The 23,418-nt window shown below is 42.1% G+C and overlaps 1 protein-coding gene across 2 annotated transcripts in view; it reads right to left on the minus strand.

Moving 5' to 3' along the window:
- The window catches only part of LOC102216069 (growth factor receptor-bound protein 10-like), a 49,765-nt gene extending 28,330 nt beyond the window's left edge, over positions 1-21,435 (minus strand). The window contains exons 1-5 of one of the 2 annotated variants that reach the window (XM_005745494.1): positions 21,156-21,435; positions 18,637-18,742; positions 12,163-12,256; positions 3,064-3,301; positions 602-725 (exon numbers count right to left, since the gene is read on the minus strand). In XM_005745494.1, the coding sequence (XP_005745551.1) occupies positions 602-725; positions 3,064-3,301; positions 12,163-12,256; positions 18,637-18,687 (507 nt within the window). In that variant the 5' untranslated portion in view covers positions 18,688-18,742; positions 21,156-21,435. The remainder of the gene's footprint in view (positions 1-601; positions 726-3,063; positions 3,302-12,162; positions 12,257-18,636; positions 18,743-21,155) is intronic. The other variant, XM_005745495.1, reaches the window with a different exon arrangement.
- Between the last annotated feature and the right edge of the window lie 1,983 nt (positions 21,436-23,418).

Raw genomic sequence — 23,418 nt, forward strand, 5'->3', positions numbered from 1 at the left:
CACACACACACACACACACACACACACACACACACACACACACACACACACACACACACACACTCTCTCGAAGTGACGCTAGGAGCCGAGGTTGAAGCGTGTGAACCGGAAAAGGGCGCCTGTCTTGCCGGAGCCAGCAGACGGATTCAGAAGGTTCAGAGAGATCCGACCTGCAGATGTTCCCAGCCGTATTCCTGGCTCTGCCACGGGAAGTCTGCACTCTGTCCGCAGCATCCTGGAGACGCGGCTCACCTCGTTCTTCCACAGCAAAACATGTCCGTCACATGTCTGCATGCGTGTGTAAATGTGATTGATGATGATTCCACAATAACACACATGTACTGCCAGATAACCCCGGCTGAGTTGTTGTGTAATGGATAAAGGATGTGCGCAGCCAAAGTCAACACATGCTGCTCTGACCCGCACATAACAGGCCAGTCAGCTGGTTTGAAAACACACACTAACACAAATGCAAGATCGAATTAACATGGGCAACAAAAATGTAGCCAATCCCTTGACCGCTTGTGCCTCTACCAAATCAGCTGTACCATTTTCAGTGATTGCGTGCTGGTGCACGTGGCGTGTGTGTAGGTGAACTTACATGGTTGTCAGAGGTCTGTATGGGGCTCAGAATAGGGGATCCAGTTAGGCTGCAGAGCTCAGGGAAAGGGTTGGGGATGGCTGGCAGCGAGGCTGGACGCAGCTGGTGCTCTTCCTGCAGGTTCCTGCAGAGGGAGACACACATTCATGACACTGCCTCAGGTTACCAGTGAGAGACTAACACTGGAGGATATATATACACACATGATTATGGGTGTCATTTGGGTATAATAAGGAATACAAATCAACATGGTTTCAGCTTAAAAGTTAATCTGAACTCTGACTGGACCACTAAACTTTTTAAAAAGTTTAAATTCTAGCTACTGTAATTTATTCACACAGATTAGCAGAAGCTGTCCCAGGCTCACTCTGTTCAGTGTCACTCTGAATAATGACACTTTCAAACAGGGCACACTGATCTGGATATTCTGTTAAAGTTCAGAGTCAACAGTGGAGGAAAAGGGCAAGAAGACAGTCGGTGCTCACTGACCACTGGACGGCCTCTGGCCTAGATATTAATCCACTTCTGTCTTAATAAACAACAAGCATTTCTCTTTAAAATAACTTTATCATGCTCAAATGCTCAGACTTGCTGCCAATTATTGCACGTTTCTTTTAAATTGTTGTGTTTCCAAGCTTGCTTTACACTCATTGTGCAAGTATGTTCAACACATTATAACCTTTATTCTGCATGAAGATGGTTAAAATATTAAATTGCATAGACTTATAGCTCTGTCGGGCCTCTTTATTAGATCTGCAGTAATTTATATACAGTAGAGTTTCCATTGCATGGGCCTGACCTACCCCGTTGTCCACTTGCCTCGAAAGCCTGAGGAAGAGAGAGCAGTAGCAAGAACTGCAAGAGCTGCTGACAATAACAATGGAGATGGTCAGAAAAAGCAAAAACAGCTTGAACTGAAGGACCTGGGATGGGGGTGGGTTGCAAAGCACCTTGGACAGGCAGGGATTAATGTAAGCAAGTGACTACCTTTAGCTAATGCTAGTCCTTTAATCTCTTTCAATAGACACATTTGTTATGTGTACTCCTTTATTACCTTGTTTACTCTGACTCTGCTTGGATCAGCTCATTTTTGTTTGTGCCATGTGGCCAAAAAGGAAACTGCAGTGCCCTCTGGTGAGTAAAATATGCAACATCAACACTCGTAACATGGTTGAAGGGTGTCGTCTCTTCTTTACGTGTGTAATTTTAACTTATCGGCTGTTATTAACGTCAACGTCGGTCAATTACATTAAACCTCTCATCATCTGTCGGCTTCCAACTATTACATTTGTAATATTTCTAGGTTTGTACATATTTATGTCCCACTCTTTGGAAATTGTGGAAACAGATACCCTGACGACCCCAAAATACAGTTACAGTAACATTAAAACGCTGGAGAACGCAATAAATATGATTTTTACAGAGTATCGCACTCTCTTGTTTAACACAGCGGTGCAGTGGTCAGCACTGTCTCCTCACAGCAAGCAGGTTCTGGGTATGAATGTCCTGGTCAGCCGGGATGTTTCTCCCATATTCCAAAGACAAGAATCTTAGGTTAACTGGCAATGTGAGGGTGCCAAAGGGCTTAAAGTGAATGAAATAACACGCTGTATGAGTGCAGTTAATCTGTGTAAGTGTTTATTGAGTCTACTCTATCTGAAGGTCTGGTGAGATGGAACTGAAATAGAGTGAGGGAACACTGGAGACAGATCGGTTGCCTGATCACATGGTGCACCTGCCAGATTTGTAAAAACATGAGCAAACGGTGTGGGACAAGCAGTCAGACTGCAGTTTAGATCCATAAAATGAAAAATGCTCATCATCTCAGTTGAGGGTGTAAGGACGGTGGATGATGTTTGTGCTTCGGACCTTTGATGTCTATGTTGTTGATGTTTTGTTTTTTTAATTTATGACTTATTTTGTTGAACTTCTATTTCATTAGTGCGTAGGTTCACTGACAGTGATTAGAAGCAGTCAGTTTTCTTGTATGTATACACATGCTGTGGCCAGGAAAGCTGATTCTGATTAAACCCACAGAGAAGTTCAACACACATCTTAAATGTGGCAACACAAAAAAGCAATATATAATATCACTGCAACTACAGAGTTACCAGAAGTTAATTCATGGTCACACTCTCCCCTTCTGTTCCTGATCATGGCCTTTAATAGTGGCCAGAAAAAAAAGGGTTTCTGCAGAAAACTGTGATTTCACGGTGAAGCTGACCTTTGACCTTTTGGATATGAAACGTCATCACTCGTCCAAGGTGTTCCTGAGATAGCATGTTTACAAGAATGGCACAGACAGACAGATATATAATAGCAGAGTGTTCTTTCGCTGGCAGTGCTGCGTTATCTTTTATTCATATCTTTATTTCTGCAGGTGTAGCAGCGCGATCTTTTTATCTTTATCTTGAACATAAACCAGTGCGATCAATGTAGAGGCCCAGGTTACGAGCATTTACCTGACAGCTCTGATGTGCATGGGTTGAGAGTGTCTCAGCCTTTCTCTGGAGGGGGAAGAAGAGGGCAGGGCTGGGGTGTGGCGACGGCTGTGTCCCAGGTAGGAAGAGTGCACCTGATGGTGGTGGTGAGGGGCGTGGCCGTTGTTTAGAAGAACCGCCGTGTCCGTCTGTGTGGAGTACACACTCTCCATAGAGGAGTTCATGTCATTCACGAGCTGCTCCAGATCCACGTCATCATCTGCGGATGCAGGTGGACAGCGGGATGAGCAAAGGGAGAATGAAATGAGCAACAGTGATGCATTGCATCTACAAGCAGCTGACAGTCATCAAAATCATCCCAGTGTAGTTTAACACTACAGCAACCAAAGTTAGTGATGAAGAAAACACAGCTGTGGAATCACAAGCAGGACAGTAAAGAAAAGAAAGGGTGACAATGCTGCAGCGCCCCCTGCTGGATGGCAGGACTACAACCTAAAATAGAAATTTAAAAAAAGTTATTTTTCACATTCTATTACAAACATTTTTATTTTATTTTATTTTATTTTATTGCCATATTTCTTTTATTTTTAACCTATATTTGACAACAGCATAATAAAACTGGAAATTCTGCCATCCTAATATTTTTAGTGGCCCCTCATATGGCCACCACCAGTGTTGGTCAAGTTACTTGAAAAAAGTAATCAGTAACTAATTACTGATTACTTCCCCCAAAAAGTAATCCCGTTACTTTACTGATTATATACTTATTTTCAAAAGTAATTAATTTCTTAGTTACTTAGTTACTTTTTAAAAACACGATTTACAACCTGAAGAGGTGATAAAGCGATAGATCTTTCAGCCCAATTCTACTTTTTCTGCATAATCCATCATACAAAATGTAATCAAATGGAAAAGTCTCTTTTTAAAAATTGTTTTATCAGTTTTAATCTTTTAACTTTATGCATCAAGCAAAAATTTAATTATATGCAACATTCTCTGACTTGAATAAATTAGTTTAACATTTAAACCTATTTTCTGCACATTCCAGCACATAAAATAAAATATTTTTTGTGTTTACACTCAGTCTTTCAAATAGATGCAAGTAAAACACAGCAGAAAATAAATAACATCAAAGACTCAGAGGTCCTGTTGCTCTATTTTCACCTGTAAAGCAGGAGTGGGGTAGGCGGAGGTTTACCCTGGTGCAGGTGTGCCGCGGTCAGTGGAAAAATCCGCGAGTTTCTCTGTGAGTTTCCCATTAACTCGTAGCTACTCGGTGCTTTCTTGGAAGTTTGGGGTTTTTTTTCGCTGTAAAAAGTTTTCTTCCCACGCACAACGGACACTAATGTTTTTGTCACTTTTTATGGAATCAAATTCAAAGTAAGGTCAGTACTTCCACGCTTTAAACGCTGCACGCTCAAACTCTCTCCCGTACTTGATATGTGATCCATTGTTGATCTGCACACAGCTGTTGTCATGAACGTCGCACTTGCTTACGTCACTGTCATGAGACATTCTCGCAAAAAAAATCATGGTTTTAGTAACGCAGTAACGCAGCGTTCCTACGGGAAAGTAACGGTAATCTAATTACCGTTTTTGCAATAGTAATCCCTTACTTTACTCGTTACTTGAAAAAAGTAATCAGATTACAGTAAGTAACGCGTTACTGCCCATCTCTGGCCACCACTATGAAAAAATTCTGGAGGCATCCCTGCCGAGTATCTCAGCTAAACCAGCAAGAGAAAAGGTAGCCAAGGAGTTAGAAGTTTCATCAAACAGAATCCCGATGCAAGAATGCTTCCGGAGGACGAGAATTGCCAACTTATACTTTCAACTCACATGCCCAACTAACCCTATTAAAACATGTTCCCACACCTATCTACACAGTTTTCCCGCCTCGGCAGGCTCAGCAGTTGAAATAAAAGACTCATTATAAGATGTAAAAAAAAGAAAGAAAAAAAAGAGGAACCAATAAAGTCTGATTAGAGAGACAATTGTGTCAGTGAACCTTTTCTTTATCTATGTCTGCAATTAAACACAGACTGGGCACTAGTTTTACTTTGAGCAAACAGCTCATAACCTTTGTATCATGTCTACAGTACATACTGAGACAATGACACTGAAATCTCAATGGCACTTTGATAGAGCAGCAATTTAAGCAATAAAAATATTGCCAGAAAAACATCACGGCCCTGAATTATCAAGCATGGCAGCAGACAGAGAGAGTGAGAGAAAGCACAGCCCTGATGTGAAGTATCATTCTTCCTTGTGTTGGATTCCTCTTTGGCTTGGATTTCATTCAATTCCTGTGTAGTACACCACCTCCCTGGCTTGCCTTTGGCCTAACTGTGTGTAAACTGTCATTCAAGGGGCTGACAAGCCTTCCTGGCAGCCAGCAGCAGTTTCGAACCAGCAATCGCCCACAGACCAAACGACTAACCAAAGCAAACCAGAGTGAATGGGCCCCTGGTCGTGCAGGTCAGATGTCGACGCCGATCTTTTACCGTAAACTGTTATTAATTAGCTAAAGCCAGGCCTGGATTTGCAAGCCCCACTTTGGGCTTCCCTCAAGGCTTTGATGCTGTTCATGGGGTGCTTTCTGATGATGAATTGGTTCACTTCTTGCAGCACTCTATAATGCAAAATGAAATGCCCTCTGGGGACAGATGGAGATAATCCTGTGTATGGCAGTCATTACTAACCGTTTTCCAACCTCGCAGCAATAGATTTTTCTACTCTTAACTTTCTAAAAAGTAAATGTGCACTGTCAGCTTGTGGGGGAAAAGCCTGCTAGCGGGAGAGAAATCTCTCTAGTGAATCAACTTTTTACATAAGCTCTGTTAAACGTCCTCACAACTGTGGTCTCAATGTGTTTCGCTATGTGTGTGTATGTGTGTCTAAAGGCCTTTGGTCCTCCGTGAGTCCCACCCCAACACCACACACAGAATTCTTGACATTCCTCTCAGACGAAATTACAGCACTCTGGGAACGTTAACCAGGCCTGTTCATGGCACATGGTGGCCAAATGACTGGGACAAAGTAGGACATCAAAACAGACACACAGGAATGAGGACAGGACACTATGTGCACTCTGCAGTGCTGATGTACATGTGCGTCTAATTAAAGAGGAGAAATTTAAAAGGAAACGCAGCAGTGCACCGAATGTACACAAACACTGTGAACATCCACAGTGAGAGCAGGGGGGAAAAGCTGCTGCACCAAAAACAACAGGAGTCGCTCATCTTAGGTTATAAAGAGTTATGCATGTCACGCGCACACACAAACACAGAGCACAGTCTGGGACATTGGGTCATGTGATGCTGGGGTTCATGAGTGGGACATGGTTGCTTGGGTGGGGTGGGGTGGGGGGGGCTGTGTGTGCAAAAGATGTTCTAGGAAAAGAACAAGACCACGCATGAGGAGAGACAGTCATGGCTGTTATATAAAGATGTAACATAATGTGGACTCATGATCTGCTTACAGAAGTAAAAGCGAGAGGTGTTGTCATTCGTCTCATTACTAATGCCTGTGTTTTTCCTTCCATAGCATAATAAAAGTTACGCTACTTTGTGATTTTTAGTAAAAGTTGTGTCCTTAAGAAGCAGGACAAGTCCAGCCAAGACCTGACAGATACATCTGGCCCTTCAGTTAATCCATTTATTATTCCCTGGAGCCTCATCAGAAATGGTCTCAGTGGACGGATGGCTTTAAAGAAACCATTGCTTAGGAAGTAAAATGGGGAGAAAAGTCTGAGGTATAACAAACAGTGAGTGTTCATATCCATCTATGAAACATAGTGGAGGCTCTGTCATGGTTTGGGGCGACATTTTGTATTGAATGCAACACGATGATGAAACGATGAACACAGAAAAGTACCATCAGATCTCGACACAGATTTTTTTTGTCTGATTAGCAAAGCCTTCACTGCCAGTGCAGTAAACGCACACTTGGATAGAAAAACACACAATACCAATGTATCAACCCATAGGTTGGTCTCACAAGCCTAAACCACAACATTACTGAAGCAGTGTGGGTTCATCTAGACAGAAAACAGAACAAAAGGCAGCCAACATCCAAAAAAGAGCTTTGGAAGTCCTTCAAGAAGTCTGAAGAACTATTCCAGAAGACTACTTAAAGAAATTACAAGAGAGTTCAGCCTTTGTTGAAGAATAAACGCGGTAATAACAAATATTGACTTTAAAGCTAAGAAATGTACAAACTCTGTTTTCATCTTATATGTTGTATTTCCATCTGTTTACATGCATTTCTCTAAATGGCTGCAGCTACTTCCCATTTTACTAGCAAAATACAAAGAAATGAGGGTGGCTCAAGACTTTTGCACAGTGTTGTACGTTTGGTAGGATGCTAAAACTTAACATTTAGTCTATTTTTCTCTCAACTGCTAATGTGCATCAATGCAATGGCAAACAACACTTGCAATAATATTTAAAGTTGCTCACAGGAAGATTCTTCATCATCCTAATTATTGTGAGTTTGAAAGGTTTTGTTCTTGCTGCTAAAAGAGAACTTTTACAAAAAAAAAAAGTATCCCAGTGCCACTTTAAGAGGATAATGATGGTATCATTGGCATTCCTCCCCCTCCCCCTGTGGCTTGGCCCACACGGCACTGCTGGCTATGGACAGGGAACCCAGAGGACATATAGAATGAAAAGGTCTTCTCCGTCTCCTCCGCTAACTATAACTTGGAATGTAGATGACTCGCTCCAGCCGTCTGGCTAGCATCTGATGACAAAACCTACCATACAAACGTGGCCAGTTCAGTCCTGTAAGATCCCAAAATATACTGAATGAGTGCTCTCTGTCCCTGGCCACGACAACCTGCAATCATCGATCTCTGACAGCAGTCTAGAGGTCAGCGAAGAGAGCTGAATGTTCAGATTTTCAAGGGCAAAGCGCAACGGAGTTCTTTTTATGCAACAAAAACACAGGGGTTATATTTAGCATCCTTTTTGCGTTGGTACTTTCTCAGTAGGTTTTTCTTGCTGCTGCTGTTTTTTATTTAAAAAGCATTTATGTTGTCAGTGCATTTACATTTTGCATTGTTGGAGGCACAAACACTCTCAAAGTTACTTTAGTGTGTAACTACAGGTGCATAAAATGAATGATTTTCTATCGTGACAATGAGTGTTCCTGCTGTGAAAGCCTCAAGCTATCAGCAGAAATCTGCTTATTACTCAGCTGCAGGACCGGAGGACAGCACATAAATCAGATAAAAGAAAATTATGAACAAAATATTAAATCTACTGTTAATTGGTGGGCTTACATGCAGATGACAACATGTCATCAGATTGTAAGAAAAAAACCCCACATCTAGCATAAATGGAGGGCATGTAATCTGAGCCAGTCATGATCTAAAAATACAGCACATCCATCAGTGAGGCTGAGGTAAGGTTCAGCTACCAACCAAAGCCAGAATGAAACTGGAGATGGGTGACTTTGACTCTTGCCTTTTCAGTGAAGTGAAGTGTTGTCCTGCACAACATTTTATCAGATAAACTATATACAGTCCTTTAATAAACTAAGTACATCCCTACTGCCCCCAAGGAAAAGAGGGTAAGTAGCAGCCAAGTGTTGCTAACCTGATTACTGAACATCATTCCCCTTTAATCACCATCGCTACTTTTAAGATTAGGCTTGAAACTTTCCTTTTTGCTAAAGCATATAGTTAGGGCTGGACCAGGTGACCCTGAATTACCAAATGACTCACGGACCGGTACCGATCCGAGGCCCGGGGGTTGGGGACCGCTGATTAAGAGGACCCGAGGGAAGCTCGGAAAACTAAGCAGAAGTTATTTGGAGAGGAGAGTGACTGCCGTTGGTTGAAAAGAGAGGTAAAAAATCTTCAGTGGTGTGGAAACATTATGGGTTCGCGGAGTCAGACGTGGATCAAGTAGACATAGTGTGTAAACTTTGCTACGGTGTCGTAGCTGCACCACAGAGCAACACTGCAAAGTTCACTAAACATAGATGTTTACATTTTTCATTTATTTTTTATATTGCAAACATTTGCACTGTTATCAGTATTTGCACACTATTTTATATTATTTTTTGACAATCTTTAAAGTCATTATTCAATACATTGTTATTGTTAAATAAATATCGTCAAATAATCGAGATCTCAATTTCAGTGAAAATAATCGTGATTATCATTTTTGCCATAATCAAGCAGCCCTACTCTGAATCCTCCATTAGTTATGCTGCAATAGGCGTAGGCTACTGGGGGACTCCCATGATGCACTGAGTTTTTCCTTTTCAGTTAACAGACCTCTCTGCATTAAATCGTACTTGTTATTAATCTCTGGCTCTCTTCCACAGCATGTCTTTATCCTGTCTTCCTTCTCTCTCCTCAGCTGGTTTACAGCAGATGGCCCCGCCCCTCCCTGAGCCTGGTTTCTTCCTGTTAAAAGGGAGTTTTTCCTTCCCACTGTCGCCAAAGTGCTTGCTCATAGTTGCTCATTGATTGTTGGGTTTTTCTCTGTATGTATTATTGTAGGCTCTACCTTACAATATAAAACGCCTTGAGGCGACTGTTGTTGTGATTTGGTGCTAGACTTCATTTGGCATGTTAAATGTTAAATTTTATGATTAAAGTACAATTAGAGGAAGACTAAACAAGTATAATTTATTTGGAAGGGATTCCAGGAGAAAACCTCTTCTCTCTAAAGAGAACATGGCAGCACAGCTTGCGTTTGCATGCTTTCATCTGAACAAACCACGACTTCTAGAACCATATTTGGAATAACACCGGATAGAGAGCATACAGCACAAATACCTCATACCAAACTGTCAAGCACGGTAGTGGAAGTGTGATGATTTGGGTTTGTTTGGCACCTACAGACCTGGACACATCCTCTTTATACCAAAGTATTCTAGTGACAAATATGAGGCTATTTGACTGTCAGCTAAAGCTGGCTGGAAACTGGAACCTACAGCAGAATAGTGGTGGGACCTCAAGAGAACTGTGCACAAACGAATGCCTGCAAACCTCAGTGGATTGATGCAAAGTTGGAATGATAATGTATGAGACTGATAGTCTCTAGCAAGTCTTACGGAAAATGATTATTAAGTTATTACTACTAAAGGTGCTTCTGCAAGCTCCTAAATCATGTACTTAGTTTTTCTAGTACTACATAGAGCCCTGTGAATTATATAGACAGATATCAAGAGAGGTAAGTACACTGCTGAAAATACAAAGAAACATTTTTATATGTATAGCATCAAATTAGTTAAACTTCTGGGACACTGATTCGGTCAGTCAAGTGGCAGAGGGAGTCGTTAATCAGTTTCAGTGGTTTTAAATCAGGAATAGTTTTACAGGTGGAGGCCACTGACATTTTTTCCCTCCACATCTTTTCTGGCTGGTTTTCAGTAGTTTTGTATTTAGCTACGGTCAGCGTCATTACTGGTAGCATGAGGCGATACGTGGAGCGTAGAGAGGATGCACAGGTAGTCCAGCTTGTCCAAAATGGCACATCAACACGTACCATTGCCAGAAGTTTGCTGTATCTCCAAGTACAGTCTCAAGAGCATGGAGGAGATTCCAGGAGACAAGCAGTTACTCTGGGAGAAGTGGACAGGGCCGTCAAAGGCCGTTAAACTATCAGGAGGACTGCTATCTGTTTCTTTTTGGAAGGAGGAACAGGATAAGCACTGCGAGAGCTACAGAATGACCTCCAGCAGGTCACTGGTGTGACTGTCTCTGACCAAACAACCAGAAACTGACTTCATGAGGGTGACCTGAGAATCCTAGTGGACCCTGTGCTCACTGCCCAGCACCGAGGAGCTTGATTGATTTGCCATAGAATACCAGAATAGGCACTGTGTACTTTTCACTGTTTAGAACAGGTTCACCCTGTGTAAACAAACCAATTTGTTTGAACATTCTATTATTTTGTGTACAAAATATATGATCATATATTACATAACTGAGGGGCTGACTATTTATCTGCATGTTATCAGCTGGGTTTGGGAAATGGATGCATATACTGATTATTGGGCCATGTCCATAAATTTTTGCAGGCCAGTTTTGCTTTATTTTTATTGTTGTACTTGAGAATTCAACTTGGTAAATGTTTAACTTAAAAAACAAAACAGAGAAAAGCTCCAGAAACTAGAAGCATCATTTCAATGGTTCCTTGTGGAGACTTGTTCCTTGTTGGTTTGTTGAGTTACTATAAAAAGTTGTGCACAGACTGAGAGATTCTTGCGTCTATTGTGCCAATGCATTTACATTTGCATGATCTTGACCCCATATTTAGTTGTAGCAGTTACACTTTACAAGCTATCACTAACAACAAGAAAAGATTCTGGAAGTGCTGTTTTACCGTCTAGTGTGTGATAGTGGCAAACGGCTGATCACTCCAGTGGCATCACTGCCTGAATAGAGTATGAACCTGCTGACCTCCTACTATCTACAACCCTGACCCACAGACCTATGTCTTACTTTCTATGAACTCCCTTCTGCCCTGAACTGTTTGACCTATAGACCTATGAAAGCACCCATTCACTTATTGTGAAACCATGTTTACAATACACGAGCATGACCAACAAGCAGCAGAAGTGAAGCCAGTCCAATAAATCACCAAACCAAAAGAAAAAAAAAGCTAATCCACAGGATAACCACTAGCCAAGAATTCCCAAGATTTTCCTGGAAGTGTGAATGAAATTCTGGAAATATAATGGGGGCAGATTTAATACTGAGGCACTGTGGGGAAGGGAAGGGTTCAAAATAGTGCCGAGCAGTGGTAGAGGGAGGGGAGAGTTTAAAATTTGTCAATAATCTCTCCATCTGGAGAGCATAGCATGTAGTGATGGAGGGAGACAGTGTCCTAGATGGAGATGGAGATAGAGCAGGAGGGGGGGATTTCTAGGAAGACAGGAAGAGTGTTAAGAGGCCGATAAGTTGGTTTTGATCCCATAAAGAAAGGTATGAAGAAAGGAAATGACAAAAGAAATATAGATGGAAGGATTTCATTAATCACTCAGGACATACCAGAAAAGACCAATGGTAATAACCAGTTATTATAATCCAACCTAAATGTTCCAATTTTTTTTAATAAATCCAACATAGGTTCAAGAAGGAGAAGAGAGAAGAGTTACCATGGTGATGTGGCAAATTCTGACTGGCTGAGCGCTGAAAGCCAGGAACAATAAGCTCGTCAGGCCTGCGAGTGGAAGTGCGGTCCATCCTTTCCTGTCCCAAAAAAAAAGTAAAGGACATAAAAAAACATAAAAAAAAGAACAATTTTGAGCACGTGGTTAAAAAAAGCCTCATGCAATGTGTTTAAGATGTCAGATATTTTAGTAAAACGGGAAGACAGCGTGTCATTTTCACAGAGTTCAAATGGTCGGGCAAAGGGTGGGTTCAGGCCTCTGCTGTCGAGGAATGCCAAGTCAGGCATTCAGAGCCCGGTGACACTTTGTCACTGTGGCTTTCTGACCCCTCTGACCTTTCCTTTATGCACACTCTCTCCCTGTATCAGGTATACTGAGCTTTATTTTAAATTTGTGAAACTCACTAATTAACTAAACCTCAATGTATTTCATGAAAAAAAAGATTATCAATCAATTCAATAATTTTTAGAAAAAAAAAATCCGCCCAAAAAAACCCACCAGTCCCAGCCCACTTATACAATTTCACACGTCTGAAGATACACGCACACATCCTGCCAAGTTCTTCACACATTGTCTAATTTGAAGCAGCCTCAAGGCAAGAAAGCTGCAGAGGAGAAAGAGAGGGAAAAAAGCCAATGAAATTTTCAATCTTCTCTTTTCCAGGAAAAAGAAGAACGCGGAAGCGTTGCTTCCAGGAACTGCTCGTGGCCAGAGGTCTCAGTCCGCATGCATGCACATACACACACACTCGCAGCTCCCCTCGGTGCTTCGAAAACATCCATAAATGCCCAGAGTAAGATTTATAGCTCTGAGAAGCAGCATCAGCCAAAAGCTTTCCAAGGAAGGCAACTTGGCTGCAGGGCCTATGGGCTGAAAGAGAAAGTCTGCAGGCCAGGCTATAGCTAAGACTGAGGCACAATAACTTACAAGCTGCTAAACACCCATAAATATATACACATATATATCAAATACATACATACTGCACAACACCAGGCATTACTCCAAATCTACAGAAAGTGAGACTTTTACCAAATTAGCTGAGATGACCTTTTATTTGCATCTTAACTACTAGCAGATCTACTTGTGGCTCTTTCTTTAAAACCTTCCAAAACAAATAGTCTAGTGGTAAGCTAGGCTACGTTAGCACAACGAGAGTAAAACCTTCCATGATTATGTGGATATCCACCTCAATTTTTAATATATATCTTAAGAAAACATTATGAAAATATTATTTAATATCCTTTAAATACACCGGTAGGTAAGTTTTCAGCCAGACCACCTCTTTAATCCAGTGCTCAGTGTTTGTGCTAAGCTAAGTGCTAGCTGTAACCCCTTTTAATGGACCTAATCTTAATTTTCACACCAAACCCTGAACACAAAAGCAAATCAGGGATGCTACTCCTTTAAGACAGATGGAAAAACTTTATCACCACACCTATAAAGACAGAATATCTCCATAAACAGCAAAACTTGATACCTAAAGCTAAAATGAAAAGCTGGAAAAAGTACGCAGAGAATTTATAAGTGAATGTTTTTAATCTGATGATATCAAGTGATCAAGTGATTTACTCACTGCAATCATACTAATCAATCTTCTCTCGGCACTGTTCAGAGTCTGGGCTTTCCCAGGCACAAGGGTATACACTGTTTGGAATTGGAGGCAGGACGATGTTCCAGGTCTTTAAAGAGCTATCAGTAGCAGCAGTGTTAACATATAGCTACAAGCAAACGTAGGGATAATTACCCTTTCCTTTGCAGCGCTCTTGCAGCAAAAGGGTCAGCTTTAATGGCCACATTCCCCATAAAAAACTCACCATGAACTCTAAATCGAGTAGTGATGCTACATCAGCCGTCACCTGGGTGGTTATATGAGTAGAAAAAGCCAATTTTGAAAGACATGAACCCGTTTCTTAGAAAGAGGCACTGATTTCCCGCTAAAATCATTTACCAGATGTGGACTGTTTTGCACAATAGTTATAGCAAACAAAACAGCATTCTTCATATAACTAGTCTTAAGGGCATACTGAGTGGCACAGTACATGAAGGGAGGCTTTCTTCTTGTAGTTTTACGGCTTGTGAGTCATTCCTGCAGTCGTGTGTTTTCTGTTTCACAACACACAGCATCGTTTAACAAATCTCATTTACACTGAATTACTTTGAATGTTCATCTTAGTATTTTTCCATAGAAGTTTATTACAGTTACAGAGCCTTTTTAGCATTGTGGCTTTGCATTTATGGGCAGGCATAAGTCTGATCAGGGGGCACGGAGGACCAAAGGTTATTAATACAGTACTGTGCAAAAGTCTTGGTGTAACTGCTTTCCTTCTTCAACACAGTCTGAACCCTCTTAGGAAAGCTTTCTTGTCTTCTTTAACTAGTCTTCAGGAATAGTTCTTCATGAAGGACATTTAAATCTTTCCTTTAGATCTTGCCTACCTTTTGTTCTGTTTTCTGTCCAGATGAGCCGACACTGTTTCAGTAATGTTGAGATTTGGGCTAGTCCATGACTGATACTGGTCCTCTGTGTGTGTGTTTTTCTATCCCGGTATGCTTTTACTACATTAGCAGTGTGTTTGGGATCATTGTCTTTTTGAAAAATAAAGCTGCTGACAGATGGTTTTGCATATTACCTTTCTGCGTTTATAATTGCACTAAGTTGGCTAACATCCTCAACACAGCTGACCTAAATGCAGCCCCCAATTCATTACTGTGCCTCCACTGTGTTTAACACATAGCTTTTCTCCCCACTGATAGCCACCAAGATCATTTCTGATGAGATTTTGGTGAACAGCTGCTACGTTGTCTGAGTGAGATACCTTTTTATGTTTGAATGACACATATAAAATAATCTGAAATGGAATGAAAATTAATGAAAAAGCAGCCAATGTCCAAAGAAAACTTTGAAAGCCTAGAGAACTGCTCAAAACCTTTTTAACATCCATCCATCCATTCGCTTCCGCTTATCCTTTTCAGGGTCGCGGGGGGCGCTGGAGCCTATCCCAGCTGTCATAGGGCGAGAGGCGGGGTACACCCTGGACAGGTCGCCAGTCTGTCGCAGGGCCAACACACAGGGACAGACAACTATTCGCATTCACATTCATTCACACCTAGTGACAATTTGGATTATCCAATCAACCTATCCCCACAACCTATCCCCACAAGCTATCCCCTTTTTAACATATTAAAAGAAAATCTGTCTCATTGGAAGCAAAATATAAAGAAATGAATGGCGTCAGATGCTTATTCACAGCACTGTAACTCTCATCATGACCCTAAAATGACTGGCTTGCCCAAAGCAACCACAACAACACAGCACTGTGTAATATGGAAGTAAACACTGAAGCCACTGTGGACAATGTTCATCTTTGTTTTATGTGCAGTAGAAGCACATCTTTTTGTTTTTTTGTGGGGCAATACCTGCAATTTCTGTGTGTGGATCCAGAGCCTAAGACTAGAAGTTGACTTTAGTTCTTAACGGAAAATTATAATTTCTTAATGGTGCCACTATAAATACTTCCGGTCTACTGATGGGAAGCTTTTGTATCTTTGACAAAGCATACAATCTCATCCGACTTAGCCAAAATACTTCTATATGCATTAACAAAAATCTGTGCTAAAACCATCTTTGAAAGATTTGCTACGTTGGAGGTAGCGGTGTTGGCTGCACATTCTTTTTCTCAAAACGATGCTTTGATTCTCCGTCTCGCTGTCGCATTACGCTGATTTCCAGAATGTCTCTGGGCCAGAAACTAGCATTAAATATTGAAGAGCAGTTTTCCAAGATTTGAGTGATTTCTTGTCCTGGGTTTTGGAGCATTAAAGCTATATCTCACTGAACGAATGCTGTGGCTCTACAGTTTCCATCAGCTTGACATACTGGGGTTGCTTTTGGACAGACATCCTGTAACTTCTCTTGACATCGCCTTCATAAATAGCGAGCTCCCCTTTCACTCCATTGCCCAAAGCACTGACATCAAGGCACTTCAACAAAGTGCTTTAAAGGCTGCGCTTCCTCGAAAGCACAAACACAACTGAGCGTGCCCGTCACCATGCTCGCACATAACCACTTACCTGACGTCTGAGATTATAGAGACACAAACTGTCGGGCAGAACAGACATGTTTAGGAACAAATGGTATCAATGCTGACGCTGAAGGAGAGGAGCAGAGGTTAAACGCTTCATTCTTTCCGCTCTTAGCAGTTAAAGTCATAACTCAGCAGAGCTTTGAGACTGTGGACAGTGGTCTCTTGGTCTGTGGAGAGCATGTGCGTGCACATTTACAAATACATCCATAAGAAAAAAAAGGGAAAGCAAGGGTCGCTGCCCGTTTAATCTGAGACCTCCCTGGCACAGGTCCAACGCTCTCAGTAAGAGTGCGAGACACAGGAACACACATAAGACTTTGCTGCCCAAATTCCCAAACATGTCCACCATTAAGTATAGTGTTATGTAAGTACAAAGAAAAGGGGCTTATTTGCTCCTTATCTCTAAACACTGAGCATAAAGTCATTGCCGCGCAGAGACTCCATGTGTGCCATGCTGTTTCATGACAACTGGCAGCTTTACATGAGCAACATACACACAGACCAACACAAACAGAGCAATGTTGTAACCCACTTCTCTCCATCAAACTATCAAACTTTGGTTTTTCTCTGCTACATGCAGGGTGGAGGAATGTTGTTTTTCGATGGGGATTCAATTCACTATTCACTGCAGCCTTACTGGGGCAAAACTCTTTCCTGGAAGCTAACGTGAACCAGTCCAACTTAATGTCAGCTCAGCAGGGGCTCAGCAGTCCCACAGTTTGGGTGAGCAAGATTTTTGTCCCTCCACTAAGAGAAAAAAAAGACAGCGGAGACTACATCACCTCCATCATTCCATGGGTCCCAGCAAGACATCATACCATCAATCCAGTGCTTTTAGGCCTGTCACACAACAAAGCCCAAACTTGTTATTGTTGTTTGCTCAGCACTCTATTTATAGACCTCCATGAAGCTCTTTAGCCAAATTCTTTAGGTTACTGGAGGGTTGGAAAGGAGAAAATCCAAGCTGAGAAACAAAGGGCTCATTCTGCAGGAGTTGGACAGTGGAACCAGGTCTGTCGTGTTGCACCAATGCCATATTTCACCAAACTAAGCTGGGATTCGCTCACTTTGAGGCAAGCAAACTTTAGCCCACTGCTAAACTTTAACCTTGGTCTTGCCTCATAATCAATATTTCGGTGGTTTCATCTGTTAATGTTTATCTTGGTTATCCAGTTGACATATTCAGTACAGCAGCTGGTTTCCACAAAAAAAGCTTTGCTCATCGTTACTGCTAAGCACTCAGCACCAGAGTGCATTCAAAGGTGGCTAGCTTACTAGGAAGTCGGAGAACTGAACAACTGCAATTATTCTTGGAGCAGCAACACAAATTTCAAACAAATGATAATTTAACTATCTGTTATATATGAATAGGCAACTGTTTGCTAGTCTCTTGACAATATTATAAAATAATAATGTCATATTTTTTATTTACTACTCGGAGAATATCAATCTTTTCTATTATTTGTATCCGTTTTGATAACATTTTAGTCTCCAACTTATTTCTAGCACAGCAGTTAGCCAACTGCAAACTTTGTGCTGCTGCAGCTGGGCTGAAGACACCAGTGCATGATCATGTTGGTTTTTACGGCCATTTTAATAGTCAAAGATTATACAGAGGGCGCTATTACAACAATTTGAAAACATGAGACATGGGAAATACTTGGTGAAAAAACCCCACTTGGCAATGGGTTTGTTTTTCCCGGCTTTGACTTCTCCTCCTATAACAGCGCTGATGTGGCAGTATTGTCTTAGTGGCGACACTTATTGTATCGCAGCAGCGACCAAGGCCTTAAAAACAGGAATAAATATAAGTGACTGTTAGGTGATGTTGCCTAGTGGACAAAGCGACCAACCAACATTAGCTACCAACCAACGCGAGCCACCAACCAACGCTAGCTACCAACCAATGCTAGCTACCAACCAACGCTAGTTACCAACCAACGCTAGCTACCAACCAACGCTAGCTACCAACCAACATTAGCTACCAACCAACGCTAGCCACCAACCAGTGCGCTAGGTAAGCAATGTCCCCTAGTGCACACTGCATGAAACAACCAACGTAACTGGTATACCGAGGCCTTTAGTGTTAGCATGCACACAGGACAGCACCATCTTCTAAAAGCATGATGGTAAATGTGCACCATGTCAAACAGGCAAACTCATAAAAGTAAAATAAAAAATTTTTTGTTCGGTCCAAGATTATACCAAAATTTGTCTAAAATTACACAAAAATTAAGAATTCTTCATCAACCAGCAAGTGTCACTTAGTCCTAAAGTTGATTCTCTGTTACGTGAAAACTAACTCCAGTTTAACATTACTTTTATTCCCGTTCTACCAACAAACCCACATACAGCTGGCACATTAAATGTTTACCTGGTAGTTCGAATGACGTAAGAAGTAGTCAGGGCATCCCGCTAATGCCATGATGTTCCTTCAGCGTTCCCTCTGCAGGGAATAACCCTCTGGTCTCACCAGCACTCTGCACAAAAAAGAAACAGACTGAATGAAGAACAGCACTAAAATCACAGAGAAAAGTCAGTAAGAAAAAAACCCCCACAGGGTTAAAATGAAGTTTTAATTAACAAATTTCACTAACTACTAAAGGTGGATCTGGGATTTTGTGCTATACATTACACAACAACTTTGCACAACTGGTATCAATTTTCTAAAGACAAAAGTCCTGCACCTCCTTCTCACCTAAACAGCAAAGCTTGTCTGTGCGACTTAGTGTGCATGCACAGTTGAACATGTGCACACACAGTGTAAACACAGTCATTGTATACAATACACACACAGTTCCTTCACAAAGCCAGTGGCTTAGAACTAAATAAGAATTTCTCCTCTCCGAGTGAGCAACACATGACCACTCTCCACCACCTGTGTGTGTGTCGTCTAGGAGTCGTCTATTTCCACTGCATTATCTGCTGTGAGTAAGCAGCAGGAAGTTGCGCGCATGTGTGTGTTTGGAAAGAGGACTCGCAAGCACAGACATACACACACACAAAAATACATCTCAAGCTGTTCAGCACTTAGTCTTCTGTTTATTTGTCTGCAGCATTTAGAAAGAAAAAAACTCTTACTTGCATTTACATACCAAAAACTCCTTGCAGTCACATTCATATGAAGATAAACAGGCTCATTATAAGCCCGTGTAATGTCACTTTGGAATCAGATTTCTGTCTTAAACTTGTTTCATCGTCTTAGCTCGCCTGCTGGTGGAAGTCCCAGATCACTGTTGAAATCTAATCGCTGATCCTCTTTAACTCCTATCTGCCTGTCCAATTTCACGGAAAGCTGCAATAACATATTAGAGATGCCCAGCTCACAGACTGGATTCATCTGTGAGCTCAAGGAAAAATAATAAGCTTCCTCAAAGAGAGAAATGATGTTATGCAGCCCACATACACATTTTTTAGGGAACTGCTGCAACTGATACTGTTTCCAACAAAGGTTCAGCAAACCCAATCTGCTGAAAACACACACAGAGCTGCCTCTCTCTCTCTCACTAAATAGCTCCTCTCACTCTTTGACGATTCCTCTTCACTTTCTCTCCCAGCATGTCTCCATTGTACAGGTCATTATATAACAGATATCAGATGGTTCAAACAATATCCTCCTCCTCCTCCTCCTCTCTCCTCTCCTCCCTCTCTCTTCACCCCACTAATTACTGTTTCCACTGGGGCTCTGCTATCTTTAGGTTTGCTCTTCTGTCAGAGGCATACGTTGCAGTGCAGCCTCTGCGTTCCTGATAACTGCACACTTTTTTTTCTTAATATATTACATGTTATTGCACAGGCTGTTTGCAGCAACCAAAGTCCTGGCCAAAAGGGCAAGTGCCGCCGTCGTACGTGCAAATTAATAAGCCTGAAAGTGCCAAAGACAGAGCTCTGTGTGCTTGACATTTCCTGACATTTGTGATTCCTCCTGTGGAGAGAGGGAACAATTCAGCTTCGCTGGTCATATGGGGAGATCTGGAGAAATTAAACAGGGCAGGGAGCAACTTAATAATGTCACACGTGTGTGAGTGTGTTTAACACACCCACTACTACTACCACTTCTTTCCAAGTGCATAAGGATTCAGATTTTTAGCTACACTCACGGTCTGTTGTCTTATGAAGAGCACACACTCACAAAACTCCTTAATATTACCTGAGACCCAAACAGACATGAAGTCTACTTTGTGCATAAGATAAGAAGGAAGGAAGTTTAACAGCATACAAAGATTAAACCTACATTAAGGCACAGCTTGGAGCTTTATGACAGCCCATTAACACACACACACACACACACACACACACACACACACACACACACACACACACACACACACACACACACACACACACACACACACCTAGCTTATGCTCTCTGGGGAAGCAGTTCCCTACCATGCTGATGCTTCAGATAACTCTTGTCCCAGTTCAAAATCGGAATTAGTGGAAGAGGGAGGAGGTACAATAGCTTTAGGCACTGATGGAGCATCTGAGTCTGACTGTGTTATGAGGTGATATGACAGCTGTGAGCTGAAAGATTGAATCCCCTCCTTCACTATCACCACTACAGCCAACGCGTGTTTCTAATATTAAAAAATAAATATATGACAACTTTACAGTCATCTCCATAAAAGCGAAGAATCTGATCACTTAGAGTAGTGTGGCAAATTTAAAGAGTTACATAATGACTTTGCCTCTCACAGCACAGCAATAACTGTCATTAAATACCTTTTTTCTACCAACAAGGTAGCTCATAAATTGAGTTTACATCATCTCTAAAGCTCCTTTGCGTCCCGGCGCATGACCAGTAAGTATGTATAGACCGGCTGATACTGAGTTTAACGATATGCAGTCCTGATGAGAGATATTAGTTCCCAAACAAGTATGCAAAGCGCTTACGGTAATGAAAAGGCAAAATCGTGTCCAGGACGGAGAAGCACCCGGTGCGCTCCGGCTATCCTCGTCTGGATGTCCGCACAAACTGCTTTCCCCCCCTTACCTCCACCCCCCCAGGCTCCACTCTGTTGTCTTCACCTTGTTCCCCCCTCCCCACCCCACCCCGAGGTGCTTTCCTTGCACACGTACAACGCTCACACAAGTAACGCTCGCTCACCCGCGCTCGCACACATGCAAACACACGCATGCATGCACCGCTCACTCCGCACTTTTCGACCAGCTGACTCCTCTCGCTCTCTCTCACATGCACGCAGACACACACCAGCGAAGGACAGCCTCCTCCTCCTTCTCTCTCCCCGCCCTGTTCACTAGAACACACTGCAAAAAATACCCCTTTTTTACTTTATTGGCTCGACATGTCTGTAAAAGTGGACTATTTTTGCAGTGTGTTCAAGACCTGGCTGTAACCCTCCGAGCAGAAGGAGGACTTCAATGTATGAGCCAGTGGCAGCCCCAGAAAAAAATTTACATATGGTGGAAACTGCATATGAAAAATGGAGTCACCATGAAGTTTTTTTGTTGTTTGTTTTTTTTAAGCAACATACAGTGTTGTGCAAAAGCCTGGAGCCTCCTCCTATCTCTCTATATTTTGTTTGGAAAATGGGAAATAAGTGAAGTGTTTATTGAAACTTGCAAACATGCATGAAATAAAGTATATGAAGGCAAAAATAGAGTTTGTGCAGTTCTAATGAGCTTGAAAGTTCATATTTGACCACCTGTGCAATAGGGAAGGGTCTCTAGCAAAGTAGAAGCTCTGTTAAACAGCATGCAAGAGTTAGCATGGCAAATATTACCTTAAACCTTATTGACAGGTAAGCACGGAAAAAGGGGACAGATAAGCATTCTGCATCTAAATCAAATCACACTGAGCTGTTTCCAAGGCTGTACACTGTTAGTGTTGCTTGGGGTCATATCTTACATGGGAAATGGCGCACATTTGACAGCCTGGGCTCCCCTCTTGGCAACAGCAATGGACACGTTGATGGACGAGCTCAGACTCTCTGTGGACTATATCTGAAGAGCACATGGTTTGTACTGACAGAGCAGGTTGAGGGGAAGCTGGAGAGGCAGAGGTACGCTTTGGAAAGAAGACTGGAGCAATGAAATTCAGCAGATCCGAGGAAGAATACGTTTGTGAATGAGAGAGAGAGAGAGGACGGTGGAAGGGTTACGATGCAAGGAGCAGAGGTGGTGAAGGCAAGAGTTTAAGTGCTTGTCTTTCACTGTGCAGTGAAATGGACAAAGCCTAAAAGATGTGAAGAAGAGAGTGAGGGCAGGGTGGTGTGGTGGAAGAAGAATGTCATGGACTGATTTGGGTCAGAACGGTAGCATCAAAAGTGGAAAATAAGGATTACAGTATGAGACTAGCAACACTAGATTGCCAAAAGTACTCACTTGTCTGCCTTCACACGCATATGAACTTGAGTGACATCCCACTCTTAATCCATAGTGTTCAATATAATGTTGGTCCACCTTTTGCAGCTATAACAGCTTTAATTCTTCTGGGAAGGCTTTCCACAACGTTTAGGCGTTTATGGGAATTTTTGACCATTCTTCAGAAGCACATCTATGAGGTCAGACGCTGACATTGGGTGAGAAGGCCTGGCCCAGAGTCTCCAGACTAATTCCTCCCAAAGGGGTTCTGTCTGGTACAGAATAGTCAAGTTCCTCCTATCTCGCTCATTAATGTCTTTATGGACCTTGCTTTGTGCAGTGGTCCACAATCATGTTGGAACAGGAAGGAGCCATCCCCAAATTGTGCCCACAAAGTTGGAAGCGTGAAATTGTCCAAAATGTCTTGGTGTGCTGAAGTTCCTTCTTCCTTCTTGTACTTGGTGAGGTAAGGTTTGGATGCAGCTGCTCGGCCTGGTTGACAGATCCTTCACTAGGGACACCACCTTTTTGTACATAAAGCTAAACAATAGGGGTGCAACGATACTCGTATCGACATTGAACCGTTCAATACAGTGCTATCGGTTCGGTACGCATATGTATCGAACAATACAAAATTTTTAGTTTATTTTCTTCTGACGATGCTGTCTGTGTTGAGCGCTCAGTGGATCTGCGCTCGATAGTGCGGCCTAGACGGAGTAGTCGAACGCAGATTCACTGAGCGCAGGGCAAGCTAGCGAGACAGAAGTTAAGCTCTCCTTGCAACATGGCAAATTGAACCTCCCCCACCCTCATTCAGATCTGGCGTTTGGAA

Source organism: Pundamilia nyererei, unplaced genomic scaffold (genome assembly GCF_000239375.1).
Source record: "Pundamilia nyererei isolate P.nyererei 1_Seehausen unplaced genomic scaffold, PunNye1.0 scaffold00159, whole genome shotgun sequence".
NCBI classification, from domain to species: Eukaryota; Metazoa; Chordata; class Actinopteri; order Cichliformes; family Cichlidae; genus Pundamilia; species Pundamilia nyererei.